The 23,278-nt window shown below is 43.5% G+C and overlaps 2 protein-coding genes across 5 annotated transcripts in view; both read left to right on the top strand.

Moving 5' to 3' along the window:
• The first annotated feature begins 8,100 nt into the window (after positions 1–8,100).
• On the top strand, positions 8,101–13,490 carry ddx47 (DEAD (Asp-Glu-Ala-Asp) box polypeptide 47). The gene is made up of 12 exons (XM_086170285.1): positions 8,101–8,250; positions 8,452–8,545; positions 8,678–8,866; positions 8,949–9,020; positions 9,179–9,297; positions 9,393–9,464; positions 9,834–9,950; positions 10,093–10,239; positions 10,768–10,905; positions 10,982–11,052; positions 11,142–11,271; positions 13,140–13,490. The coding sequence occupies exons 1-12, from the start codon at positions 8,125–8,127 to the stop codon at positions 13,341–13,343; spliced, it is 1,479 nt and encodes a 492-aa protein (XP_086026411.1). The 5' UTR covers positions 8,101–8,124; the 3' UTR covers positions 13,344–13,490.
• Positions 13,491–13,669: 179 nt separating this feature from the next.
• The window catches only part of LOC147221018 (myosin-10-like), a 70,254-nt gene continuing 60,645 nt past the window's right edge, over positions 13,670–23,278 (top strand). For 2 of the 4 annotated variants that reach the window (XM_086170281.1, XM_086170282.1), the window contains exons 1-2: positions 13,670–13,957; positions 14,858–15,249. In XM_086170281.1, coding sequence (XP_086026407.1) covers positions 14,905–15,249 — 345 coding nt within the window. In that variant the 5' untranslated portion in view covers positions 13,670–13,957; positions 14,858–14,904. The remainder of the gene's footprint in view (positions 13,958–14,857; positions 15,250–23,278) is intronic. The other 2 variants (XM_086170283.1, XM_086170284.1) reach the window with 1 other exon arrangement.

Below are 23,278 nucleotides of genomic sequence, written 5' to 3' on the forward strand. Positions count from 1 at the left end.
TTATTCCCTCTTGTGGCTAAAACCTTGGCGTTTCAAAAATTGTTTTTTTTATCTCTACTCCCTGTAACCTTGCTGTTCCACCTTGGTCCCTGTCATGGATTCTGTCTGGCTAATCATCTTTCCTATCCTTTCCAGGCCATACCTTCATCACTTTGGATTTTCCTCCACCTGTTCCTCGCTCTAACCACAGATAACAGTGCTATCTTCAAAACTTCATACTCCGGGAGTTTCCTGTACAGCTCACCACTGTCATACATGTCCTGCACCACTCTTGCATACTTCTCTGCCACTCCAGACTTCTTCAAATAGTCCATCAGAGGGGCAGTACATGTTAGATGGTCTGGAGATATAGTTAGACTCAGATGGTTTGGACATGCACAGGGGAGGGATAGTGAAGATTAGGGTAGAGGGATGCTGAGGTTGGAGCTGCCAGGCAGGAGGACTTGAAGAAGACCAGAGAGATTTATGGACGGAGTGAAAGAGGACTAGGAGTTATTTGGTGTGAGAAGAGAGGGTTAGACAGAAGCAGATGATTGGCTGTGGTGACCCCTGACAGAAACAGCCAAAAGAAAAGGGAGAAATGCAAACAGGTCAATACAAAACAAAACAAAACAAAATAAATAAATAAATAAATAAATAAATAAATAAATAAATAAATAAATAAAACAAAACAAAACAAAACAAAATAAAACAAAAAAACTCTCCTGTCTACTCTGTCCAATAATAGACAATGATCCATGGTATCTGAATCTGGTTTATCATCGGTAAGCAAGTCACTTTTCCTTCTTTACTTAAAATTTGTGTGATACAGAAGGCCCTGATGTTGGCCACAACTCTTTAAGTTGCCTTAAGGTGGTAGACTTTGCAAAAAGGATGGAAATGGCTGTAGTGAACAACTTTTTCCAGAAAAGACAGGAACATACGGTAACGTATATGAGTACTTGTATGCTCCGTTGGACAGTAAGGAGGGAGAGGGAACTATACAGGATGGCAAAACACAGATAAAGACGGAAAGGATGTACAACAGGTCCGGGTGATAAAGGATAGAGAGGGAAATGTATTGACCGATGCTAGAAGAGTGATAGGAAGATGGAAACAGTACTTTGAAGAGCTGATTTGGAAAATGAAAGAGGGGCAAGGTGGCAGAGATTAGTTAAAGTGAAGTAAGGAAGGCATTGAAGAGGATGAAGAGTAGAAAGGCCGTTGGTCCAAATGATTTACCTGTGGGGGTCGGGAGGTGTCGAGGCAGAGAGGAGAGGCAGAGTGTCTGACTAGTGGAGTTTCTGACTAGATTATTCAACAGGATCTTAGAAAGTGAGAAGATGCCTTAAGAATAGAGACAAAGTGTGACGCTGCCCAATTTTAAGAATAAGGGAGATGTGCAGAACTGCGGCCATTATAGAGGGATAAAGTTGATGAGCCATACAATGAAGTTATGGGAAAGAGTTGTGGAAACTAGACTGAGAGCAGAGTCAGTATTTGTGAGCAGCAGTATGGCTTTGTGCCTAGAAAGAGCACTATAGATGGAGTATTCACTTTGAGAATGCTAATAGAGAAGTACAGAGAAGGCCAGAGGGAGCTGCATTTTGTTTTTGTAGACCTAGAAAAGGCATGTGACAGGGTGCCAAGAGAGGAACTCTGGTACTGTATGAGGAAACTTGGAGTGGCAGAAAAATATGTTAGACTGGTGCAGGACATGTATGCTAGCTGAGAGACAGTGGAGAGGTGTGCTATAGGGGTAACAGAGAAGTTCAAGGTGGAAGTTGGGACATCAGGGATTAGCTCTGAGCCCCTTCCTGCTTGCTGTGGTGATGGACAGGCTGACAGATGAGGTTAGACAGGAATCTCCATGGACCATAATGTTTGCAGATGACATTGTGATCTGTTGTGAGAGCAGAGAACAGGTTGAGAACAATCAAGCGAGGTGGAGATATGCTCTGGAAAGAAGAGGAATGAAGGTTAGTCACAGCAAGATGGAGTATGTGTGTGAATAAGAGAAACCCGGGTGAAAAAGTGAAGCTACAGGGAGTGGAGATCAAGAAGTTGGAGGATTCCAGGTACTTGGGGTCAACAATCCGGAGCAGCAGAGAGTGTGGAAAAGGTTTTCACATTTATGCTTGCATGTTGTATCTGTTTGAATGACCAAAAAGGACCTATTCTTGATTTTAGGACAGTTCGGGTTCAACATACATTTTAGTTGACTGTAGACTCACAACATACAATTAGAATGTTGGATATAAACGCACATGATGTGCAATGATAATTTTTGATCTACACTTTGTAAAATTTAAATTAAATTAAATTAAATTAAATTAAATTAAATTAAATTAAATTAAATTAAATTAAATTAAATTAAATTACAGTTGTTTCCATTTTTGGATGAAGTAGAAAATATTGATTCTCTGGTCAATGAAATCGAAAACCACGCCCCCTCATTCACACCTACACAAGCACATATTTGTTCAGATGGGTGTTATTGTTATGCTGCAGAATGCTGGAACCATTCGACATTTTCACACACATCTTTCCAGAATGTGTGAATCTCACACCTACTCAAAAAGTTTCTGAGGCCCCGTGCATGTGGGAGGTAAAGGGTGTGACTGTGTGAAAATAGTGGTCTTCAGATATCTGTCGCCGAGATGGTTGGAGCGACACGCCACGGCCTAAGCTCGGTCTCGGTGAAAGGATGCACAAAATAACTTGAATTGATTTCTCGAGGTAATTCTGTTTTTTTTCAGGAAATGAATGTAGATGACCCATGGAGGCCCTTTCAACCACATCATATTTTATTTTTGTTTGTGTTCCTTCCTTGCCTCGACTCAATCCACGGTCCCCTCCCCTGCCACTTATTATATGTCATTTGAACATGATACACAATAGGAACTACATGCTTTTGAGATGACATAAACACACAAATGGGTAGAATGTGTTAAGTACAGCCTTTCATTCATTGTCAGGAGTATTTTTTCTATGTTTATTACACGTGTCTAACACGTGTTATCTATCTGAACATGGTCAGGCAATCAGTTTCACCATCATCATTGTCAGAGAGACAGTGAACAAAAGAACGACTGGCATTTCTGTGCAAAATGTTTTTTTCGTTGCTATTTATAAATGCTGCGGCAAAAGTAACAATGTCAAGAGCTGGTAGAGGCAGGGGGACGATTGTCCTCAGATTACTTTCATGGCAAGAAAGTGTCAACGAAACATTTGCGGCATCATTTTAGAAAAAGAAAATGGAATAACAACTTGAACTAAATAACATTCTGTTTTTTTTGGGGGGGGGAGCTGGTTTGATTGATTTAATTATCATTTACCTGATTCTTTGCAACGATTCATTTCAGAAAATCCTTGATTAAATGCTGAAATATGATATGACATGTTTGGATAGACAGTAAAGTAGCCTTGAACAGAATATCTAAACCTTGAAAGGTTGCATTACTAATTCAATTTAATTTAATTTAATTTAATTTAATTTAATTTAATTTAATTTAATTTAATTTAATTTGATTTGATTTGATTTGATTTAATGTAATTTAATTAATTTAATTTAGAATAGCAAGTGCTCCAAACCTTGGAGGGACAACCTGTGCAGGTGAGCAAGAAACAACATTGTTTACCTTGTTAGAGCTGCTTGCACCACGGTCATGTCAGTCGTGGTGCTGGTAATAATAGAGTAATATGAATTATAAAAAAATAGAATCCGGGCTAGCTTGCTCATAACTCTCATTTATTACATCACTATAGCTGCCAACAGATCATGTGTTACGCCTCTGATTCACTCTTACCACTCACACGTTTATTGTGTTTTTCGCGTTGTCAGGCAACTGTTTCCAGCCTGAGTCGTCAAATTAGTCGGCCCTCCAGCGCTGAGTTAGGAATCTGCAAGTAACAGTTGAAATCTAAAATGCCAGATGTCGCTCAAAAACCTAAAAATGAGCATGACCTTATTCCTTATTGTTTTGTTTAGCGTGTGCGCTTCAGATAAGATATCTGTGATTCCACATTATTCTGCAGTACAGCTGGCAGTTGCTCTGCCGCCCCCAAGTGGCAAAGGAGTGCTTGTGGCGGTCTGCTTACTTTGCCCAGAGCAGCCCACTCTAGTCTTCAGTCTGTGGATCCTTCTGGATTCACCACTTCAATAGTTGTCCCTCAGGCCAAACTGCCAGCGATCGCCACGGAAACGGCACCGATCACCTCGTAACTGTGAGGTGGTAACCAGAGGTGGCTGGCGGAAGTAGGAGCAGGCCAACCAGCCAACCCCTCCCTTCAACTCCATTTTCTTTAATCATTTACCGCATACACTGTTTTAACATTCATTTCTTATAAGACAATCACAAACAGAAGAGCTGAGTTTTCGTTTTTTGAATGGGATCGTGTCTCCCTGAACCTCCAGTCATCGTCACTGAGCTTGAGAGCGGAAGGTGGTCAAGCGTCGCAGAAAAGGCTTTCCTTCCTCACCGTGTAAATATCGCTATCGTAAACAAAACAGGATGCGGAATCCCAGAATCGTACCATTCGTTCTCGAACACCTCCTGTCTAAGAAGACAGAGGAGTCCCTGCCTTCCCATGGAGAACATGCTGCAACTGAGACTCGAGATGGAAAGTGTGCGATACTGAGGCGATGCCTCTTTGTGAGACACCAGATATTCTGACTAAACAAAAAAAAAAAAACAACTGCACATTAATTACTTCCAAGTCATACTTCATAAGGATTGTGGACTTTGGCATATATCCATTGAGACCAGCTGGATATTGTCTTGCCAGTTTCACCTTTTTATCTTTTTATCCTGTCCGGCTGACACAGAAGCTCTCGCGCCATGAAGACAGAACGTCTAGACAGAGCTCAAATACGTGTTGGATGCCACGAAATGACAGATGGGTGCGTATTATGAGTTCAACCAATCTAGTACCTAGGCATAAGATGAGAACATGGTGTATGCTGTCACTTGCACAGAGGATCATCATGCACAAATAGATGGCCCAACACAGGAGAGCCACCACTTCAGGACAGGACTCCATGGTCTGCCTACACCTGAAGGACAAAGACAATTCTTCTGAAAACAGCAATCTCTGCATTCTGGCAAGAGAAGACAGGTGGTTCAAGAGAGGAGTTAAAGAACCCGTCTTCGTCCGAACAGAAAAACAATCTCTGAACAGAGGAGGGGGCCTCAGACGCAACCTTTCACAAACATATAACGCCTAACTGAGATCAAGACCAAGATGGATTTGCACACTGGGACACACAGGCCCGTCGACACCCCCAAACAACCAGGAAAGAACCACCACCATGTGGTGATCCAACAGGTTTCACCCCCTTGTTGAGGGAGTTTGCCTATTACCTGTTTACCTGTTTATTACCTTTACCTGTTATTACCTATTCACCTGTTTACCTATTCACATTCCAATCCAGGTAATCCCACAAAGATGCTCTTTTATTCAAATGAATGACAGCCCCATCAGCTATATACAACAGACTCCCCACAGTTTGCAGACCGAATCTATGTTTCCCATTGAAATCAATGTAAATTCATCATATCCTCCATTTCTCCGAATATGGTTGTCATTTCGCAATATCAATTCTGACACCAATGTGGTGAACTGAAATTTATCAACACAACACTCAGAGTCAAGGATAATTCAATCTTTAGAAGATAGCTTCAATTTCACAGACAGCAAACAGTGGAAACCCAGGGGGTGTCTCTCTCAGCGCTAACAGTTAGCCTAAGGGTGTACTCCCCCGTTAGGGTAACCAACAGCGCAGGTCAGTGTCACACATTGAACACATTTTACAATCATTCAACCATAGAGGTCTTTAACATAGAACTTAAAGAAGCTTCCTACAGTGATCTTCTTCTTCTTCACCTTCTTCTTCTTCTTTCGGCTTTTCCCTTCAGGGGTCGCAGCAGTGAATCAACCTTCTCCATCTAACCCTATTCTCTGTATCGTTCTCTCTCACACCAACTACCTTCACATCCTCTCTCACTACGTCCATAAATCTTCTCTTTGGTCTTCCTCGAGAGCTCCTGCCTGGCAGCTCCAATTCCAGCATCCGTCTACCAGTATACTCATTATCCCTCCGTTGTACATGACCGAACCATCTCAGTCTGGCTTCTCTGACCTTCTCTCCAAAACATTGAACATGTGCTGTTCCTCTGATTGACTCATTACTGATCCTCTCCATCCTTGTCACTCCCTAAGAGAACCTCAACATCTTCATCTCTGCAACCTCTAGTTCTTCCTCCTGTCTGTTCGTCATTGTAACAGTTTCTAGGCCATACAGCATCGCTGGTCTCACCACTGTCTTGTGCACCTTTCCTTTCATTCTGGCCGATAGTCTTCTATCACATAGTACCCCTGACGCTTTACTCCACCCTTTCAACCTGATTGGACCCGTCTCTTCAACTCTTTTCCACACTCTCCGCTGCTCCTCACTCTCCAGCTTCTTGATTTCCACTTCCTGTAGCCTCATTGTTCCCCCCGAGTTCCTCTCATTCACACACATATATTCTGTCTTGCTGCGACTAACTTTCATTCCTCTCCTTTCCAGAGCATACCTCCACCTCTCTACATTTTCCTCTACCTGTTTTCTGCTCTCACTATAGATCACAATGTAGCACAATGTCGACGCTCCCAACTGTCATCATCATTGTCATTTGTGAAGGATTCTGGGGTCACACTATTAACTGTTCTCAAGCACCAAAAAACAAACTGCGCTCTTTTGAAACCTTTTTATGTTGTTTTTTTTTGTGGCAAAAATTCATTGGAATTAAAGATAACCTTAATTATTGCTGGGGTTCTTTCTGTGTTCTTTCTTTATCTTGCCGGCACTTGCACATTTCGTTTCCTCCACTAAATCAGCAAAAGTCAAGCCATACATGAAACTCTCTCTAATACTAACGCCAACACTAACGCTAATGCCAACACTATTATCCAAACCACAATGATTTTGCTTTGTCAACGCAGTCATCACTGTAGTCACATCCACAGCCTTTAGCATATCTTTTTTCTTCATTGTACAAATGGTGGCTTAGCCATTTTGTAGTGCTTGGCGAGATCTGTAACACAAAGTCCGCTCTCACGTGAAGCTGTAATTTCCTTCTTCAGATCGACTTCCGGAATTCCTCTTAACTCATTTTAACACCACTATCACCCACACTTTTAACCTTATTGGTAGCCATAATGATGGCTGACCTACTGAAAAGGGCACAAAAAAACATTATTACAGTACAACAAAATGGTGAACGGTGAAAACAACATGGAATACCACGCATGACTGCTGCTACGCTACAACACCAAAAGCTCACAAGTTTGTTTACTCGTGTGTTCGTGCACTGAGGCTTGTTCACGAATACTCTGTTTGTCTGCCAATTTGTTCATAATTAGGAACATTTATAAGCTGAAGTTCTACTGTAAAGAGCTAGTTGCCCATTCAATCTATTACAATTTGCCCCTTGTTTCTGGATAAAAAAGAATCGGCAAAATATCTTCCAAAAAAAACAATGATAATTGGCCATGGGCAGTATTTAATTTTTAAAAATAGGGACAACAGACATACACAGATACACACATGCATGTGCACAGAGACTCACATTCATATGCAACATAACACAAAGTGTCAAAGTCACAATGAAAGATTAACAATATGTGAATATGCATGACTTATACACAGCACATAGTCTTCTTTTTATTATATGTTTTTTTCTTTTTTTTGCATTAGTAAATGTGATCTGCTGTGGATTTTAGTGTTTACTTCAGTTTAAGGAAATTTTCTTTGTGCTTGTGCTTTTATATTCTGCCATTGTGGGGAAAATAATAAACATCTTCTAGATTCCTCTGTATGTCTGCCACATGTGGAGACATTGACGATATAGTTGACTTTGACTGTTTACTTTGACTTAACTGTGAAATGTAAATAATGATAGGACAAGATGGCTACAAGAAAGCTAAATAGCTAGCTTTAATATGAATATAACCGGTCTCTAATTCGTCATATAGGATTAAAAACGGTACAAGATGCAGACAGTAGTGAAATAAAATGTTAAAACTCAATTTCCCACAATGCTTTTGGCTCACTTCCGCATCTGCGCAGTGCAGAGCTGACGACACGTTGGGATAACAAGCATGGCCGACGACGGTGAGGCATCCCCGAAGCGAAACACGGACAAAACAACCGAAGGTTCAGTAAGCGATACTGAAAACAATGACTGCAACGAATGTGAAGAAGAAGTGAAGACCTTTAAGGATTTGGTAAGTTTTATGACAAAGAGAAATACACTGACACAGACTGCCAGATGAAATCGATTGGCCAAAACATGCTAACACTCGGCTAGCTTTCAACGTAAACAATACTTTTACCACAACCGACCACCAGCTAGCTAGGATTGAAAGAAGTTTAAATCTTGTCCACGTCTTGTAATGGTCTCCACGTGGTTTCCTGACCGTGGACAGGGTGTCACCGAGGTCCTCTGTGAGGCTTGTGAGCAGTTGGGATGGAAGACTCCCTCAAAGATCCAGGTCGAAGCCATCCCAGTGGCACTGGAAGGTGAGAGACATGGTCCTGCATATTGTTGTGTAGCTGTATGTTGTTGGGCTATTAATCCAATGTGTTCAAGCCAACATAGTGTTGCTTCGTAAAGCATTACATTAAACCTGTGCCATTTTCTGTACACTGCAGGAAGAGATGTAATTGGCTTGGCAGAGACCGGTTCTGGGAAGACCGGCGCGTTTGCACTGCCCATCCTTCAGTCACTGCTGGCGTCCCCACAAAGGCTCCATACCCTGGTTCTCACTCCAACCAGAGAGCTGGCATTCCAGATTTCTGAGCAGTTCGAGGCCCTCGGCTCCAGCATTGGCGTAAAGTGTGGTACGTGTCCTGTAAAAGAATACCTGCAGTGTGCTGATGGAGAGAACCTTGGTGCTTGACTCACAATTCATCTCTGTTGCAGCTGTTGTCGTCGGAGGAATTGACATGATGTCCCAGTCAGTGGTGTTGGCAAAAAAACCTCACATTGTTATTGGTAAGTACTTTTTTTGTCCTTTAATTCTTAAGCATGCTACGAAGATAGGCAATAAATCCTTGCATAGTAAGTTTCACACGCGAACTTGTAAGATACTCTCTTGCTATTTCGCAAAAAGTCGACATAATGGTGAATAAGTTGACCATGTTTGTTTCCAGCCACACCCGGTCGCTTAATAGATCACTTGGAGAACACCAAGGGCTTTAACCTGCGAGCGCTGAAGTTCCTTGTCATGGATGAAGCAGACAGAATCCTCAACATGGACTTCGAGACCGAGGTTGGTCGGCAGCCCTCGGTGGAGATCCAAAACCAAATTTTAAAACCCCTGGAATGCATTGAAAGAAATAATCTCCTTGTGTGTGGTTTTTCAAGGTGAACAAAATCTTGAAGCTGATACCCAGAGAAAGACGTACGTTCTTATTCAGTGCAACCATGACCAAAAAGGTAATTTCTTTAGTTTCTTACTCTAACTCCATTCAACTGTGCCACCAGTCACTTTTTTCCACCCGTTCCACCCTGCTTGCACGTGTTTTTTCACCTCTTCTTCACCATCTCAATTGCTCTGGACTGTTGACCCTATTTAAAGTCCTACACCTTCTTTGTCTCCCTTCTTTGTAGCCTCATGTCCCCCTTGGGTTCCTCTCATCCACACGTATTTTGTCTAGTTGCAGCTAACCTTCATTCCTCGCCGTTCCAGTGCATACCTCCACCTCGCTAGATGTTCATGCCACCTGCTTTTTCGTGACAGAGAACGGTCAGAACAAGAGTTGGGGCTGAGAAGTCATTTTTTGGAACATCCCCTTGTGTCTGCAGGTCCAGAAACTGCAGCGAGTGGCCCTGAAAGATCCCGTGAAGTGCGCGGTGTCCACGAAGTACACGACAGTAGAGAAACTGCAGCAGTACTACATCTTCATACCATCCAAATACAAGGTGTTTTTTTTTTTTTTCTGCCTTTGCAGCCTCACACAAAAACCCTCATCACCGTGTGTTTAAAACGCATTCTCTGATCTAGTAGGAGTAGCATAAAGGAAAATCACAAATGAGAGCTTGGGTTTTTCTTCCCCCGTCGCAGGATTGTTACCTGGTGTCCATCTTGAACGAGCTGGCCGGCAACTCCTTCATCATATTCTGCACCACATGCAACAACGCCCAGCGGGTGGCGGTACTGTTGAGGAACCTCGGCATCACTGCCATTTCTCTCCACGGCCAGATGAGTCAGGTAAAAATCGCGGCATTCTCTGAATCTCTGGAGACCCCGCTCGGCCTTTGGCAACATCTGAAGCTAATTCAGAGCTGCTCATTGTAATTACCAGTTAAAGTGGGTTTTGAGAACAAAGGAAAAAACACTAAGGGTGCTTATTATTAATTTCTCAGGCTTTTTTTTTTAATTTTGGGTAATTTTGTCTTCAATGCAGACAACAGTGATTTGTTCCTCTCAGTCTCATTTCCCGTCAGCCTGAACTCAAAAAACCCAGACTCCAATCAACCTGTTAATTTTAAGAGTTTTTTGTGTCTTGATTCCTCACGCCCGCAGTTAGGCTATGCTGCAAATCTCCATGGCAACCTTTTTTTTAAGGATGTAAAGGTCTTTGCACAGAGACCTCTGCACCACAGATAGTCTTGACTTTTCTGCATGGCTACAAACCTGTTAGATATCTTGCTAATTTATTGGTGCTGCTAAAGTTTGCCTTTGCGGTTTTAATTTCCGCCCCTACACCTCGCCCTCTGCTCGAATGTCTGCCGTTAGAACAAACGACTGGGAGCTCTGAACAAGTTCAAGTCCAAGGCGAGGTCGGTGCTTCTGGCGACGGATGTGGCGTCCAGGGGCCTTGACATTCCACACGTCGACTGCGTCATCAACTACGACATCCCCACGCACTCGAAGGTAAATCGCTCGCCAACGTGGAGACGGCATGACTTTGTTTGCTCCGCTAACCCGGCGTTCCCCATCCGCCGCGCAGGACTACATCCACAGGGTGGGCCGGACAGCCAGGGCGGGCCGCTCGGGGAAATCCATATCCTTTGTGACCCAGTAAGGACGCGCCTACACGGGTTCAACGCCCCCTCCTGTTTGACAAGTGCGCATGCCAGCCAGACTCGCTAACCGTGGCATTTCTCAAGGTATGACGTGGAGCTATTCCAGCGGATTGAAACGCTGATTGGGAAGAAACTGCCCGCCTTCCCGACGGTGGAGGAGGAAGTGATGATGCTGGTGGAGAGGGTCAACGAGGCCCAGAGGTTTGCCAGGCTGGTAAGTTCCTACGACCGCTAGTCCAATAGGCTATCACATCCTAGCCCTTATGGATAATAAACCTTTTTTTGTTTTTTGGGGGGAGTCCCATCGTCTCCTACTCTTATTTCCTTCTTGTTTACATTACATTACAGTCATTTGGCAGACACTTTTATCCAAAGCGACTCACAAAAAGTGCAATATTGTCACCGAAGATCCGAAGTACCAGTAGTCGGAAGTCAGAAGTGACCACTCTACCATCTCAGAACCATATACATACATATATTCATTTCTTTGTTTTTTTCGGGGAGGGGGGGGGGGGTTGGGGGCTAAGTGTGATTAGTGGGGTAGTGCTTGGTGAAGAGGTATGTTTTCAGCTCACGGCGAAAGATGGGCAGCGACCCCCGCCTCTCTGACCTTTTTCGGGAGTTCATTCCGCCACCGAGGAGCCAAGACAGAGAAGAGCCGAGACCGGTTCAATCAGCAGCCGGGGGCTCTGAACACCGAGCGGGCCGCCGCTTCCTGAATAAGCTCCAGAGTTCCGCTGGTCACCGCTGGGAGTGTTTGTACAACACTTAAACTGAAAGAGTTTTATGAGTAATAGCCATCCATCCATCTTCTTCCGCTTATCCTGCACTCAGGGTCACAGGGGATGCTGGAGTCTATCCCAGCTGTCATGGGACAAGAGGCGGGGTTCACCCTGGACTGGTTGCCAGTCAATTGCAGGGCCACATATACAGACAGAAAGCCATTCACTCACTCATTCGGTGCAATTTTCCCAATTTTTTCCAATTAACCTGCTGCATGTTGTTGTTGTTATTAGTATTATTATCAGAATCAGAACAAAACTTTATTTGTCACCGAGGGGCAATTGGAGGGCACATGGGGTAGCAGCATCAAATGATGAACGTCGAAGAATGAATATAATAATTATAAAAAAATATATGTGTATGTATGTGACTAAATAAATTACTGTACAGAATTATGCAAAGTGTAAGTAAGCTTGAGATGAGATGAGAACAACTTTATTAATCCCGAAGGAAATTGTTGTGCCAGAGTTTCAAGTAAAAAACATAACAGTAATAGATAATAGTAGAAAGGAGGAAGAATAAGAAATATAATGAAATATGAATTGTCTTAGCTGTTAGCAGTAACTACAAAAATTGAAGATTCCCTGCGGCTGAGGGAAGAGGAATTAAAAAGGTTCTGTATTTATATGATAAATATATCAATACATGCCAAAGCAGACAGTTTATACGGGCCAGAATTCACATGCAGCGCGTCTTCCAAAATTAACAGCGGCTCGGCTGTTAGCGCTTCCTCACAGCAAGAAGGTCCCCGGTTTGATTACAACCTTTCTGTGTGGAGTCTCCATGTTCTCCTCCAGGTTCCTCCCATCGTACCAAAAACATGCAGGAGGTTCAACGGAGACCCCAAATTGTCCAGACGAGTGAATGGTTGACTGTCTCTATATGACGTGTGAATGAGAGGGTGGACCGTTATTTGTCTCCGTAGGCTCAGCGAGCGCAGGAGAATCTGATAAGATAGCGAACAAATTCATGAAATTTGTGAAAGCGCCGAGGGAAAATCTTTGGATCCCAGGGAAGGACCGTCAAACAAAAACACCTGAGACTTTTAAATTAATCCCCTCAAGAATGAGAAAAGTTGATCTAATCATCAAAACAGTTCTTTTCCCCGCTTCGTCTTTGTTTTTTGTATTTCCCGATGTAGTCCTTGTTTTAAAAATCAGGTCAAAATCATAATGTCACACGCATCAGGCTTTTTTTTTTTTTTTTTCCTTCTTTCTTCCTCATTTGAAGAGTTTGTCATTTTAACACACGGGATGTTGGAAAAAAAAAAAAAAACACGAGCCTGCCTGCCTTCCCCAGGAAATGAAGGAGCAAGGCGAGAAGAGGAAGCGACCCCGGGGGAGAGACGGGGACAACGACGACACCGAGCAGGCCAGCGGCGTGAGGAAGAAGGTCAAGGGGGGCAGCGGAGGAGGAGGAAGAGGAGGAGGAGGAGGAGGAGGACGCAAGGGTGGGAGGATGACGGGCGCCTGGAGGGGTGGACGCTCGGGCCAGCGACACTGACCAAACCACTAGCACGTATTTGACCTCCAACTCCCGGAGATCATATCCGGTCTGCGCCAATGTTTATAATTATATTATGACCCCCCACACACACACACACACACCTATTTTCTTTTGTTGATTTGTATTAAAAAATCTTAAACTCATGATTCGTGTCCAGTGTCAGTGTTTATTAGAGGGTTTGCAAAGTGGTCGGTTTCAAGTGATGCTGAAGTTGGGGGGGAGTGACGTCAGAAGGAGCGACTGTCAATCAAATGTATCCAGTGGCATCCTGACAGGTACAGCAGTCATTACTGGGTAATGAGAAGATGCCAACAGTGGTGTGTGCGTGTGTGTGTGTGTGTGTGTGTTGGATGGTCCAGTTTGTGGTGGGTAACTCCCACGGCCCGTATGTGCGTGTGTTTTTTTTTTTTTTAGGAGGGGCCCCACTTTTTAGAGGCAGCCCTCCGCCTGTGGTGCATACCAAATCCCAAACACATGCCTGCATCTCAATTGTGTGTGTGAGTGTGTGTGCGTGTGTGTGTGTGTGTGTGAAGCCTCTGCGGGCTGCGCGTCAGGGGGACCGGAGTGTTTCGGCGAACGGGATCCGACTGCTGCGTCGCTCACGGTTCCAGGTAAGCGGCATGTCCACGATCCACGCCGGGGTGGCGTGGGTTACCCGGTTACCCCATCTGGAAGCCGGAGCCTTATTTTTAATTTATATTTCTATTTTTTCCTGCGTGGGAGACGCGTTGAATTCACCGTGCATGTTTCATCCAGCCTCTCATCCATAATTCAAACTATTCTCTCGCATATTTACTCGCGTGGGACGTTTTGAATCGTGATATCGAGGCTCAAAGCTCTGCACCCACTTTGCGACCCTATTTCAACTACATCGAGGTATGACTTGGCTTATTTGTAATAACTATTTAATAAACCATTTATTACCGCGTTATTACTTCGGCGGCAAGTTTGAGCCGGCCGATCGGTTCGCCAATGTTCGGGTACACGACCCCCATCCCACGGGAATAAAAAGGTAAAAAAAAATGCGTGGGGTTTCGAATACCATCTGCGCATTTTTTTAACCTTTTATTTTATTTTATTTTTTAAAATTCCGGACATGCGGAGAAATACGCCATTCGCGACGTCACCCGGCGCCCGTCTGATCGGATCCACCGCGTTAACCTGCGCAGTCTGCGCACCACGGTTCCGTTAAGTCATGCAGACCCCCCCCCCCCCCCCCCCCCCACACACACACACACCGGCTTCGCCCCGTTATAACGGTCTCCTCTACTATGCCCCATTTATTACTGTTTTATAACAAAAAATATGTTGTGCATCGAGGCTCTGCAGCAGGAGGCTGTTAAAGTTGAACATGTCAACAGCGTGGAATTGAACTTGTTGCCATGGAGATGCTTATTCAGGCCTACACGATATTGTCTTACCCTTGACCCGCCGGATGTTTCGGTCCGTGGGCCGAGGAACCCACGCGTCCCGAAAACGCGAGGTCCAAACTGTTCCGGTGTCTCCTCCAGGTGGTCACGTTGGTCTGATACGCCCCGACAACACCCCACGGGAAAAGATGTCTCATCGGAGCGGGCAGGAAGACCCCGAGCGGTACCTGTTCGTGGACCGGGCTGTGGTGAACAACCCGGCCACGCAGGCCGACTGGACCGCCAAGAAGCTGGTTTGGGTCCCCTCGGAGCGCCACGGCTTCGAGGCGGCCAGCATCCGGGAGGAGCACGGCGAGGAGGCGCTGGTGGAGCTGGCGGAAAACGGCAAGAAGGTGGTGATCAATAAGGACGACATCCAGAAGATGAATCCCCCGAAGTTCAGCAAGGTGGAGGACATGGCTGAGCTCACCTGCCTGAACGAGGCGTCCGTGCTGCACAACCTGAAGGACCGCTACTACTCCGGCCTGATATACGTGAGTGTTCGCACCCACCGTTCACCCCTTGGGTCGCATCTTTCGGCTTCGCCGTATGCTTTTGTCGAGCGACCATCTAACGCAGGGGTGTCAAACTCAAATACACAGTGGGCCAAAATTCAAAACTGGGACAAAGTCCCCCCAAAAAAAAACCTTCCTCCAGATATAACAATGAACCTTTTCATATGGACCCAAACAAGTTTTGCTTAAAAACTAAATATGGAACAAGCACAGCTTAATATTATACAATGCATTACTTAATATTGCACACATGCAAAATCCTGTTTTCTGCCTAAGTAGGAGGGTGCCAGTATTAGCATAAGGTCGCTGTGACTACTGTGCACAGAGGAGAGGGTGTTTATGGGTCCTGTTGTTATTTTGTGCCAAAACACCAGCAGATAATTCTGGGATTTGTAGAATTAGCGGTACATTCACTGAAGACTGTATCGGCGGGGCCAGCTCTAATAGTCTTTGGTATGGCTTTGCCGGCCAAATATAATTACAGTGTGGCCCAAATTTGGCCCGCGGGCCAGAGTTTGACACCCATGATCTAACGCCTCGAACGCCTTGTAGAACACCGGGTGGTCACAAGGCAGCAGAGCTTCCAGCTGAAGGACAAGACCGGACCTCCAGCACAATGTAGCAAACAGAAATTGGTTCTGTGATTAGCATACGAGTGCCCATTCATTCATTCATTCATCATAGATACCGCTTATCGTGCACTCGGAGTGGGTGGAGCCTAGATTGCAGTGTCACCTATAGAGACGTGCAACCATTCACCCTTTCATTTGCATAACATATAAACCAGCGGTCGGGAACCTACGGGTCGCGGACCTTTTTTTGGCTCTTCTGGTGACGGCATACGGCTCCCAGACACTTTTGAGTTGAAAAAAAAAATCAGTTTGGAACTGATTTTTAAATACTTGTGATATTTCTTCACAATACTGTGTCATTTTAAAGTAATCAAAAATTAGTTTTGAAGATAAATTTCACGAATCACCCAAAGAAATGAATTTTATCAGATAACCGAGTAGTTTATCCGCTTCAATCCTTGTAACAGAAAAGATGGCAAATCAAAAAAAAGAGAATGATGCACGGACAGAGGAATTTGCATTTGGATCCGTGGTATGTCTAATAAGAAATGATAAAAATGCATGGATGAAACGGTCAAGGGGGCCAGACCGGTAAAATCATTACCTAGAAGTAACACTAAGTTCAATTTTTTCCTTTGTTTTAGTGCATTGCAAAGTTTATATGTAATGAACTGTTCCTCTAAAAAATACATGACGAATTAATACTAAAAATGAATATTAAAAAAGAATTGATGAAATTACACCCTAAAAATATTGTTGAGTTAAAAGAGAAAATCTTGTCACTGTGGGAAAATTTGCCACTAGAATTTATAAGATAATCGATTGGTAGCATGTATAAGAGGAGGTATAATGTTTACAAGGCTAATGGTGGCTAGTTTTAATTTTGCCCATTTTATTTTTTTTTTTTTGTTCTGTTTTGCTATCGTTTTTGTGTTTTTTATAGAAATGAGAAAAAAAAAGATCGTTTTAACATTGCCAGTTAGATGTTTTCTTCATCACAAAATCGTTTTGTTTTCAAATTTAAATAGATTACAAAAAAAAGATTACAAAAAATAGATTTCAAAGTTAGTTTGTAACTGTAATCTAATGTTTTTAATTTTGCCTGTTTTTTTCACTATCATTTTTGTGGTTTTTATCGAAACAAGACTGTGGAAGTCACTGTGGGAAAATTTGCCTCTAGAATTTATTGGAAAATTGATTGGCAGCATGTTTACAAGGCGAATGGTGGCTATTCTGGTTATTAAATCAATTTCTAGTTTTGCCTATTTTTTTTTTATATTGTTTTTGTGGTTTTTATAGAAATATGAAAAGAAAAGACTTTTTTTTCCCATCAAAAAGTCATTTTGTTTTCAAAATTTGAAGCAAAAAATACATTGCAAAGTTACTTTTTCATTTTTTTAAACCCACTGTATAAAACCCCCAGATGCATGTGAGAAAAAATTCCAGGCTGGGGGCTACAAAATATTATTTGAGGGCCACAATTGGCCCGCGGTCTGAGAGCCCTGCCATAAAGAGTTATTCATCCATTCACTGCGTCATTTGCGTGTCATATAAGAACAAGCAACCATTCACCCTTTCATTCTCACGTCATATAAAGGTATAGTATCATTGATTCACTAAGAAATCCTATAAAACTATTCACTCTCTCGTTCACATGTCATTTAGAGACACGCAATTCACTCCTTCATTTAGACGTCATGCAAACAACCGTTCACCCTCTCATTCACACGTCATACAGAAACATGCAACGTGCACATTTCGCATCCTGTAAACATTTGACCTGGATCCGGACGGCTTCGGCGCCCCGAACCGTCCGCTCAAGCCAGCGAGCTGCCACCTTCCAGGAGCGATCTTGACCCATTTAGTTGACACATTTTCCAGGAATAGAATAAGGGTAAGTTTATCGCCTCAGAGACGCTCGCTCGCGGAATGCAGAGGCATATTCGTTGCAACGATGATTCGGTCAGTCAGATAACAAAGATTATTTATCATCCGCCGCCTATAACAAGGATCAAAATAAATTTGGGATTGGCAGTCCGGCCTCATCGGCTCGCACTTTGTTTTCCCTCGTCGACCCGCGGCGTAGAACCTTCTACTGTTTCATCCTGGAGTTATTTGGCTGTTCGGCGAATGTGGAGAAATGGAAAACATGTGTCAGAGTTGTTTTTCTACCGGCGGGGGGGCGGGATGGGGGGTGGGGGCACGTCCCTGTGCAGCCCTCGCTGCTGGACGAGTTCACAACTTCTACTCCTGTGTTTCACCCCAACACCACACACACACACACACACACACACACACACACACTCCGGGAGCCCGGCTACATCCAGTCAATCTATAGCACCTCCCCAGGCTGTATTCTTAGACCAAGTGATCTTTGGAAAAGGGGCCCCTGTGTTTTTGCACATTATTGTCTCCCCATATTATTTTTTTTTTCAGAACATTTATTTAACTACCTGACTGGTTTTTTATATTCTCGGTTACAGTGTTTAATGCTTGACGTGTGGATGGTTTATATCTCTCTATGCGGATCCATTCTCCTAATGTATGAACAAATGGGACGTACCAACGCATTAGAATCTGTTTATCGTCGTTTTTCAACTAACCTGGAGTATCATGTATACCATCAACATCTGTTTTTATAAAAGCAGAGTTTGTATTTCCACTCACCTTGTATTTCGGAGAATTCCTCCGCTGACGCTGCGCCCCGAAAATAGACGGCTTCTCCAAGAATGCCGAAAAAAGACGTAAAAAGGTCTGCCTGACGCAGACTTGGGAGCGAGAAAGTTATTGGCGCTATTGATGATGGATGGATAAATGATTGAACGATCGGATGGATGGATGGATAGATGGATGGATCATGGGTTTTCTTAAGTTAATTTCCTGCCGAGCGTCACAATTTCTCATGATAGTAAGAACAGTCGACCGATTCTGTTGAAAACGAGAGAAATGAATCACATTCCTCGTCAGTTTTATGGCTTCCACATACAATTTATGGTAATTTCCTTTCATAAATCTGTTTATGTAAGAATTATCATAAATGATTCTCTCTGAGTCTCACACTTTGCCCGGTAAGACCGATAATGAAGGGCATCGTAATCCAAAGCCTTAGAGGTAAATTCATCACCTATGGAGGTCTTAAACTCCCAACTGCTCTTTTCGGATTTTTTTTTTTTTTGGGGGGGGGGGAGGGCTGCGGGAGTCATCCCACTTCCCGTTCTGGTTCGTTCCGTGGCCTTTTGCCAATCTGATGACTTCGCTCGTGTGAAGTCAGTAAGCTTGTTGAGCCAACTCATTTATTGTAGCAGCTTGCTATTTGTTAGGGCTGGTGAGTCAGAGGCTAATCGCAGCGCCGCATGCCCAACTACGCCATGCTAGCAGGGCCACAAGCAGACGTTTGTGTTGTTAGATAAGCCTCAGCTGTCAGAAAGCCTCAGCATTCTTCCATGGCCAAAAAGATTGTCCGTCCGTCCGTCTGTCTGTCTGTGTGTCCGTCCGCTGCCGCCCGCAGTGTCTGCCTTCCTTCTCTTTTGTTATTATGTTTTTTTTTTTTCCATTACTCTGCGACAGTTTGATCACTTTGCAGTTGCAATCTGTAGCCAACAGGCAGGCAAAGCAGTGTGGGAATAATCTATACATCAAATTAGATGGAGTCACTCTAGAAAATCTTCAAGTGCATGGTCTTTCTTTGATTTTACTGCGTGTCACTGTATTTTAACAACACCAACAATAGCATGAATAATAATAATTATGGGAAATAGTCTCCACTTATGCAACGCTTCACACCTTGAGGATTGCATTCATCCACTCACACACCCACTCGCCCAACAATCCGAAGTGCTAACCAGGTCACCGAGAGTAACTTGGGGTTCAGTGTCTTGCCCAAGGACACTTCGGCAACTGAGCCACAGCCATCCAATAACAATATTAATAATAAAAATGCTGGTGCAATTATTTGGGCTTCCCATCACACAGCAAGAAAGTCCCTGGTTTGATTCCAACAAGGGGGCTTCCTGAGTCCCGTTTAGGCCTATTATCCGAAAAGTTGGTCAGTTGAAGATCCTTAATGGCCAAAAGATATGAATGGAGTGAGTGAGGCCCTGTGATCGATCCAGGGTGAATGCCACTTCTCCCCCAATGACAGCTAGGACAGACTGCAGCCCCTCTGCCACCCTGAGTGCAGAATAAGTGGTATGGATATTAGTAATAACAATAATAAATGCAAGTATTATTATTATTATTATCAATATATAATTACTTTCATTATAATTATTACTCAATCAATGATAATATAATAATAACAATCATTATTATTATTAATAATGATAACAACAACAACAGTAATAACAATAAGGAAATGATAATAATAATGTTGATGATGATGATGATGGCATTGATGATAATCATAATAATGATAATAATAATAGCAATGATAAATGCAAGTATTATTATTGTAAGTGATAATGATAATAACAGCAACAACAATAATAATAATAATACTAACGCAATAATAATAATAATGATGAGGAGGAGGATGGTGCTGAAGATAATCCAAATCATCATAGTAATAATATCATGATAATGATAATCATAATAATAATAATCATCATCATAATAATAATAATAACAACAACAGCAACAACAACATTAATAAAAATTAACAATAGTGCAATAATAATTATCAGTATGATGATGATGATCATGATGATGGTGCTGCTGATAATCCTAATAATAATAATAATAATAATAATAATAATAATAATATTTAAAAGGTGCTGTTGTTACCAATCTCTCAAAATATGAAGATTCAATTCAAGCAGCAAACCAGGGCCCTGCTTTGTGTCCCTCTCCTGCTTAGGTTCTCTCTGGGTTCTCCAGCTTCCTCCCACAGATACATGCTGGAGCTCATCCGAAGACTCAGTTGTGTTGTCGGTGTGAGCGCAAGAGCGAATGGCTAAATGCCTTGAATTTCGCACGTGACTCGTCCGATGTAAACTGCCTCTTGGTCGGGGCCTGTAGATCGGGATGATGATGAAGTTGAAATTACTTGATGTAAGAAATTCTATTTAAAGGGCAAAGAAAGGTAGACAGATGTACAAGGGGGTGATGATTAAACTAAAAATTATGGGAAATTCGAATACATTTGACCTTCTTTTACATTGTGCACATCATGCAGCCTTGTGCTATAATTCCGTTCTCAAGGGTATTGATGGAGTTTCAAAAGCCTACACTGAAGTATTTTATTTCATGAAAGAAGTCAGCGGAGCGGAGTGCTTCCCCCGCAATCCTGAATGTCTCCAACACGCAACACATGTCAGTGACGCCGGGGGTCTGCGATGACACCCGGGGCGCCCTGTCCCCTGCAGCACAGGACAGCGTATCCATGTATGCACCATGCCTGACTAACCAGAGACGGCAGAGGGGGTCAGCTGTTACGTCTGCTGTTGCCTGTGTGTTGCTCAGCTGTTACTAGGGCCACAACATCCTTTCGTCTGGGTCCAATTTCACCATGGGGATATTACCTTCCCTTTCCTGGACTGGGCCCGACATGGTGTTTTGGCCTGTGGTATTGAGTTTGTTGTCTTCTTCTTCACAATGCTGGTACATGTTTTTCAATTTAAACTGGTTATAAAGGATTTTCCTGTTTCTTTTTATCTCCTGGTGGCCTTGCTCTGTTGCAAAAAGCATGTCAATTTGGCCATCTCTGTATTAAAACCCTCTGCTCAACAAGAACTTTTGGTGGCAAGAGTAGTATGATCATGTATCAAACAGCACTGTACTCCTGACAGGCTACTTTAACTTGGTGTGTAAATATCCGCATGTAGCTTAGCCAGCTGCCTCACAGCTGCAAGTTGCAAAATCAGACAGAAACTGATCTCTATTTATAGCAGCCCCGGTTCTTAGATAGGGACAACTAAATTTTTCATTAGCCCTGACATGGAGAGTGGAGCGTTAGAATTTCAGTTGTTCTAGTTGATCTCTCAGCTCCCCTGCCCCTCCTGCAACTTACATTTAAGGCTAAGAACAATATTTTTAAAACCTCTCCATCTAACAGGGTTAGACCCCTGGGAGCTTTGTGGATCAGGTCGATCATTGCTCCACCTGCAGCATTCATCCGCCTCCTCTTCTTTTTTGGTCTGAGTCATCTGACATTTTGTCAGGATCTCCTTGAGGCCACTTGAAAGTCCTCCATCGCTTTTTGCAAACTTCTCCCACGCCCTGGCGTTGCTTCCACCACTTCAAAAAGCTGCTGCCCTTCCAGCTCTCTGATCATCAGCAATGTCAGGAGACACCGGGTCCGACCACACCCAAAATTCCTCTGCAATAACTGACTGGGTTTGCTGGGTCTGTCCGGACTTCTCTGCCACACGATCCAACTCTCTACCAGGTGGTGATCATTCGATAGGGTTGCTCCTTTCTTTGAACGGATGTCGGAGACATGTGGTGGCGGATTCAATGACACGTCTACAAGGTTGATCATTGATTTTTGGCCTTCACCGTCTTGATACCCTTCAGAACTACCTTGTGCTCAAGCATGGTGTTTATTTTTTCGAATCCATAAAAAAGCCGATAGCAAGGCGACACTCAGATTTATATCACACGGGCAATTCTATTCACCCTCTCCCGAGTTTTTGTATTGTTTCTCACATGGGTCATGCAGCGGTCCACTTGGGACAGTTAGGGGACCTGCCCACCTCAATAGGGGTCATCATTAGGTGGTGGGATACACCTGTTCATGGACTCCTTAACTCAACTCCACTGTGGAGGAGGCAGAACTGAAAGCCCATGAAAGCCCACCTCCAAATTCCTGGCAAAGATGAAAAGAAGCTTCCCGAAGGGGTTGTGGAAATGTCTTCGCTGACACACCTCCTCATTGTTATGTGGGGATCATGGACAGTTGCGACGGGTGGCAGAATGATGGTCCACTCACAGGTTCCAAAAGACCAGTGGGTGCGATCCAGCTAAGTACGTGACTAAGCCTACATGGAAGACCTATGCTAGGGTACTGTAAAGTATGCCGTTGGCTAGTTGTTGGGCATTATACTAATTTCAAGGCTGTGGAAAAGTGGACTAGTTCTTAATTATACAGGGATCCTGGAGGGTTTGTAGGAAACAGGCTCATCCTTCAAACATGTGCTTTGTGAACCTGATGTAGGTGTGTAGTTGGTGTTTTGTTGGGGTTGCTGGGGAAGAATGGGGTGGTCGCTACAAGCCATGCAATTTCTGTACAAACACGGTTGTACAGAGCTCTGTCCGTATTCTCAGAGCTGTCAAACACATTTCCAGGCGCTCCCTTTACCAATGCTATCGATGATTCCTTCCGTCTGGTTCTCTAGCAACATAATGGGGAGGAGTGTGCGGTATGGATACCTCAGTATCACTTCTCTGCTTGGTCCTCATCATCATCATATTGCAACCATAAAAACCTATCTTTAACC

This window comes from Fistularia commersonii, chromosome 23 (assembly GCF_037954325.1).
Source record: "Fistularia commersonii isolate RoL2024-O1a breed Wild chromosome 23, RoL_Fcom_v1.0, whole genome shotgun sequence".
Classification (NCBI taxonomy): Eukaryota; Metazoa; Chordata; class Actinopteri; order Syngnathiformes; family Fistulariidae; genus Fistularia; species Fistularia commersonii.

Coding starts and splice junctions, on each gene's coding strand:
- ddx47 (XM_086170285.1), top strand. CDS start 8,125: ATGGCCGACGACGGTGAGGCATCCCCGAAGCGAAACACGGACAAAACA. Junction 10,240..10,767: donor TCCACGGCCAGATGAGTCAG/GTAAAAATCGCG, acceptor GTCTGCCGTTAG/AACAAACGACTGGGAGCTCT. Junction 10,906..10,981: donor ACATCCCCACGCACTCGAAG/GTAAATCGCTCG, acceptor TCCGCCGCGCAG/GACTACATCCACAGGGTGGG.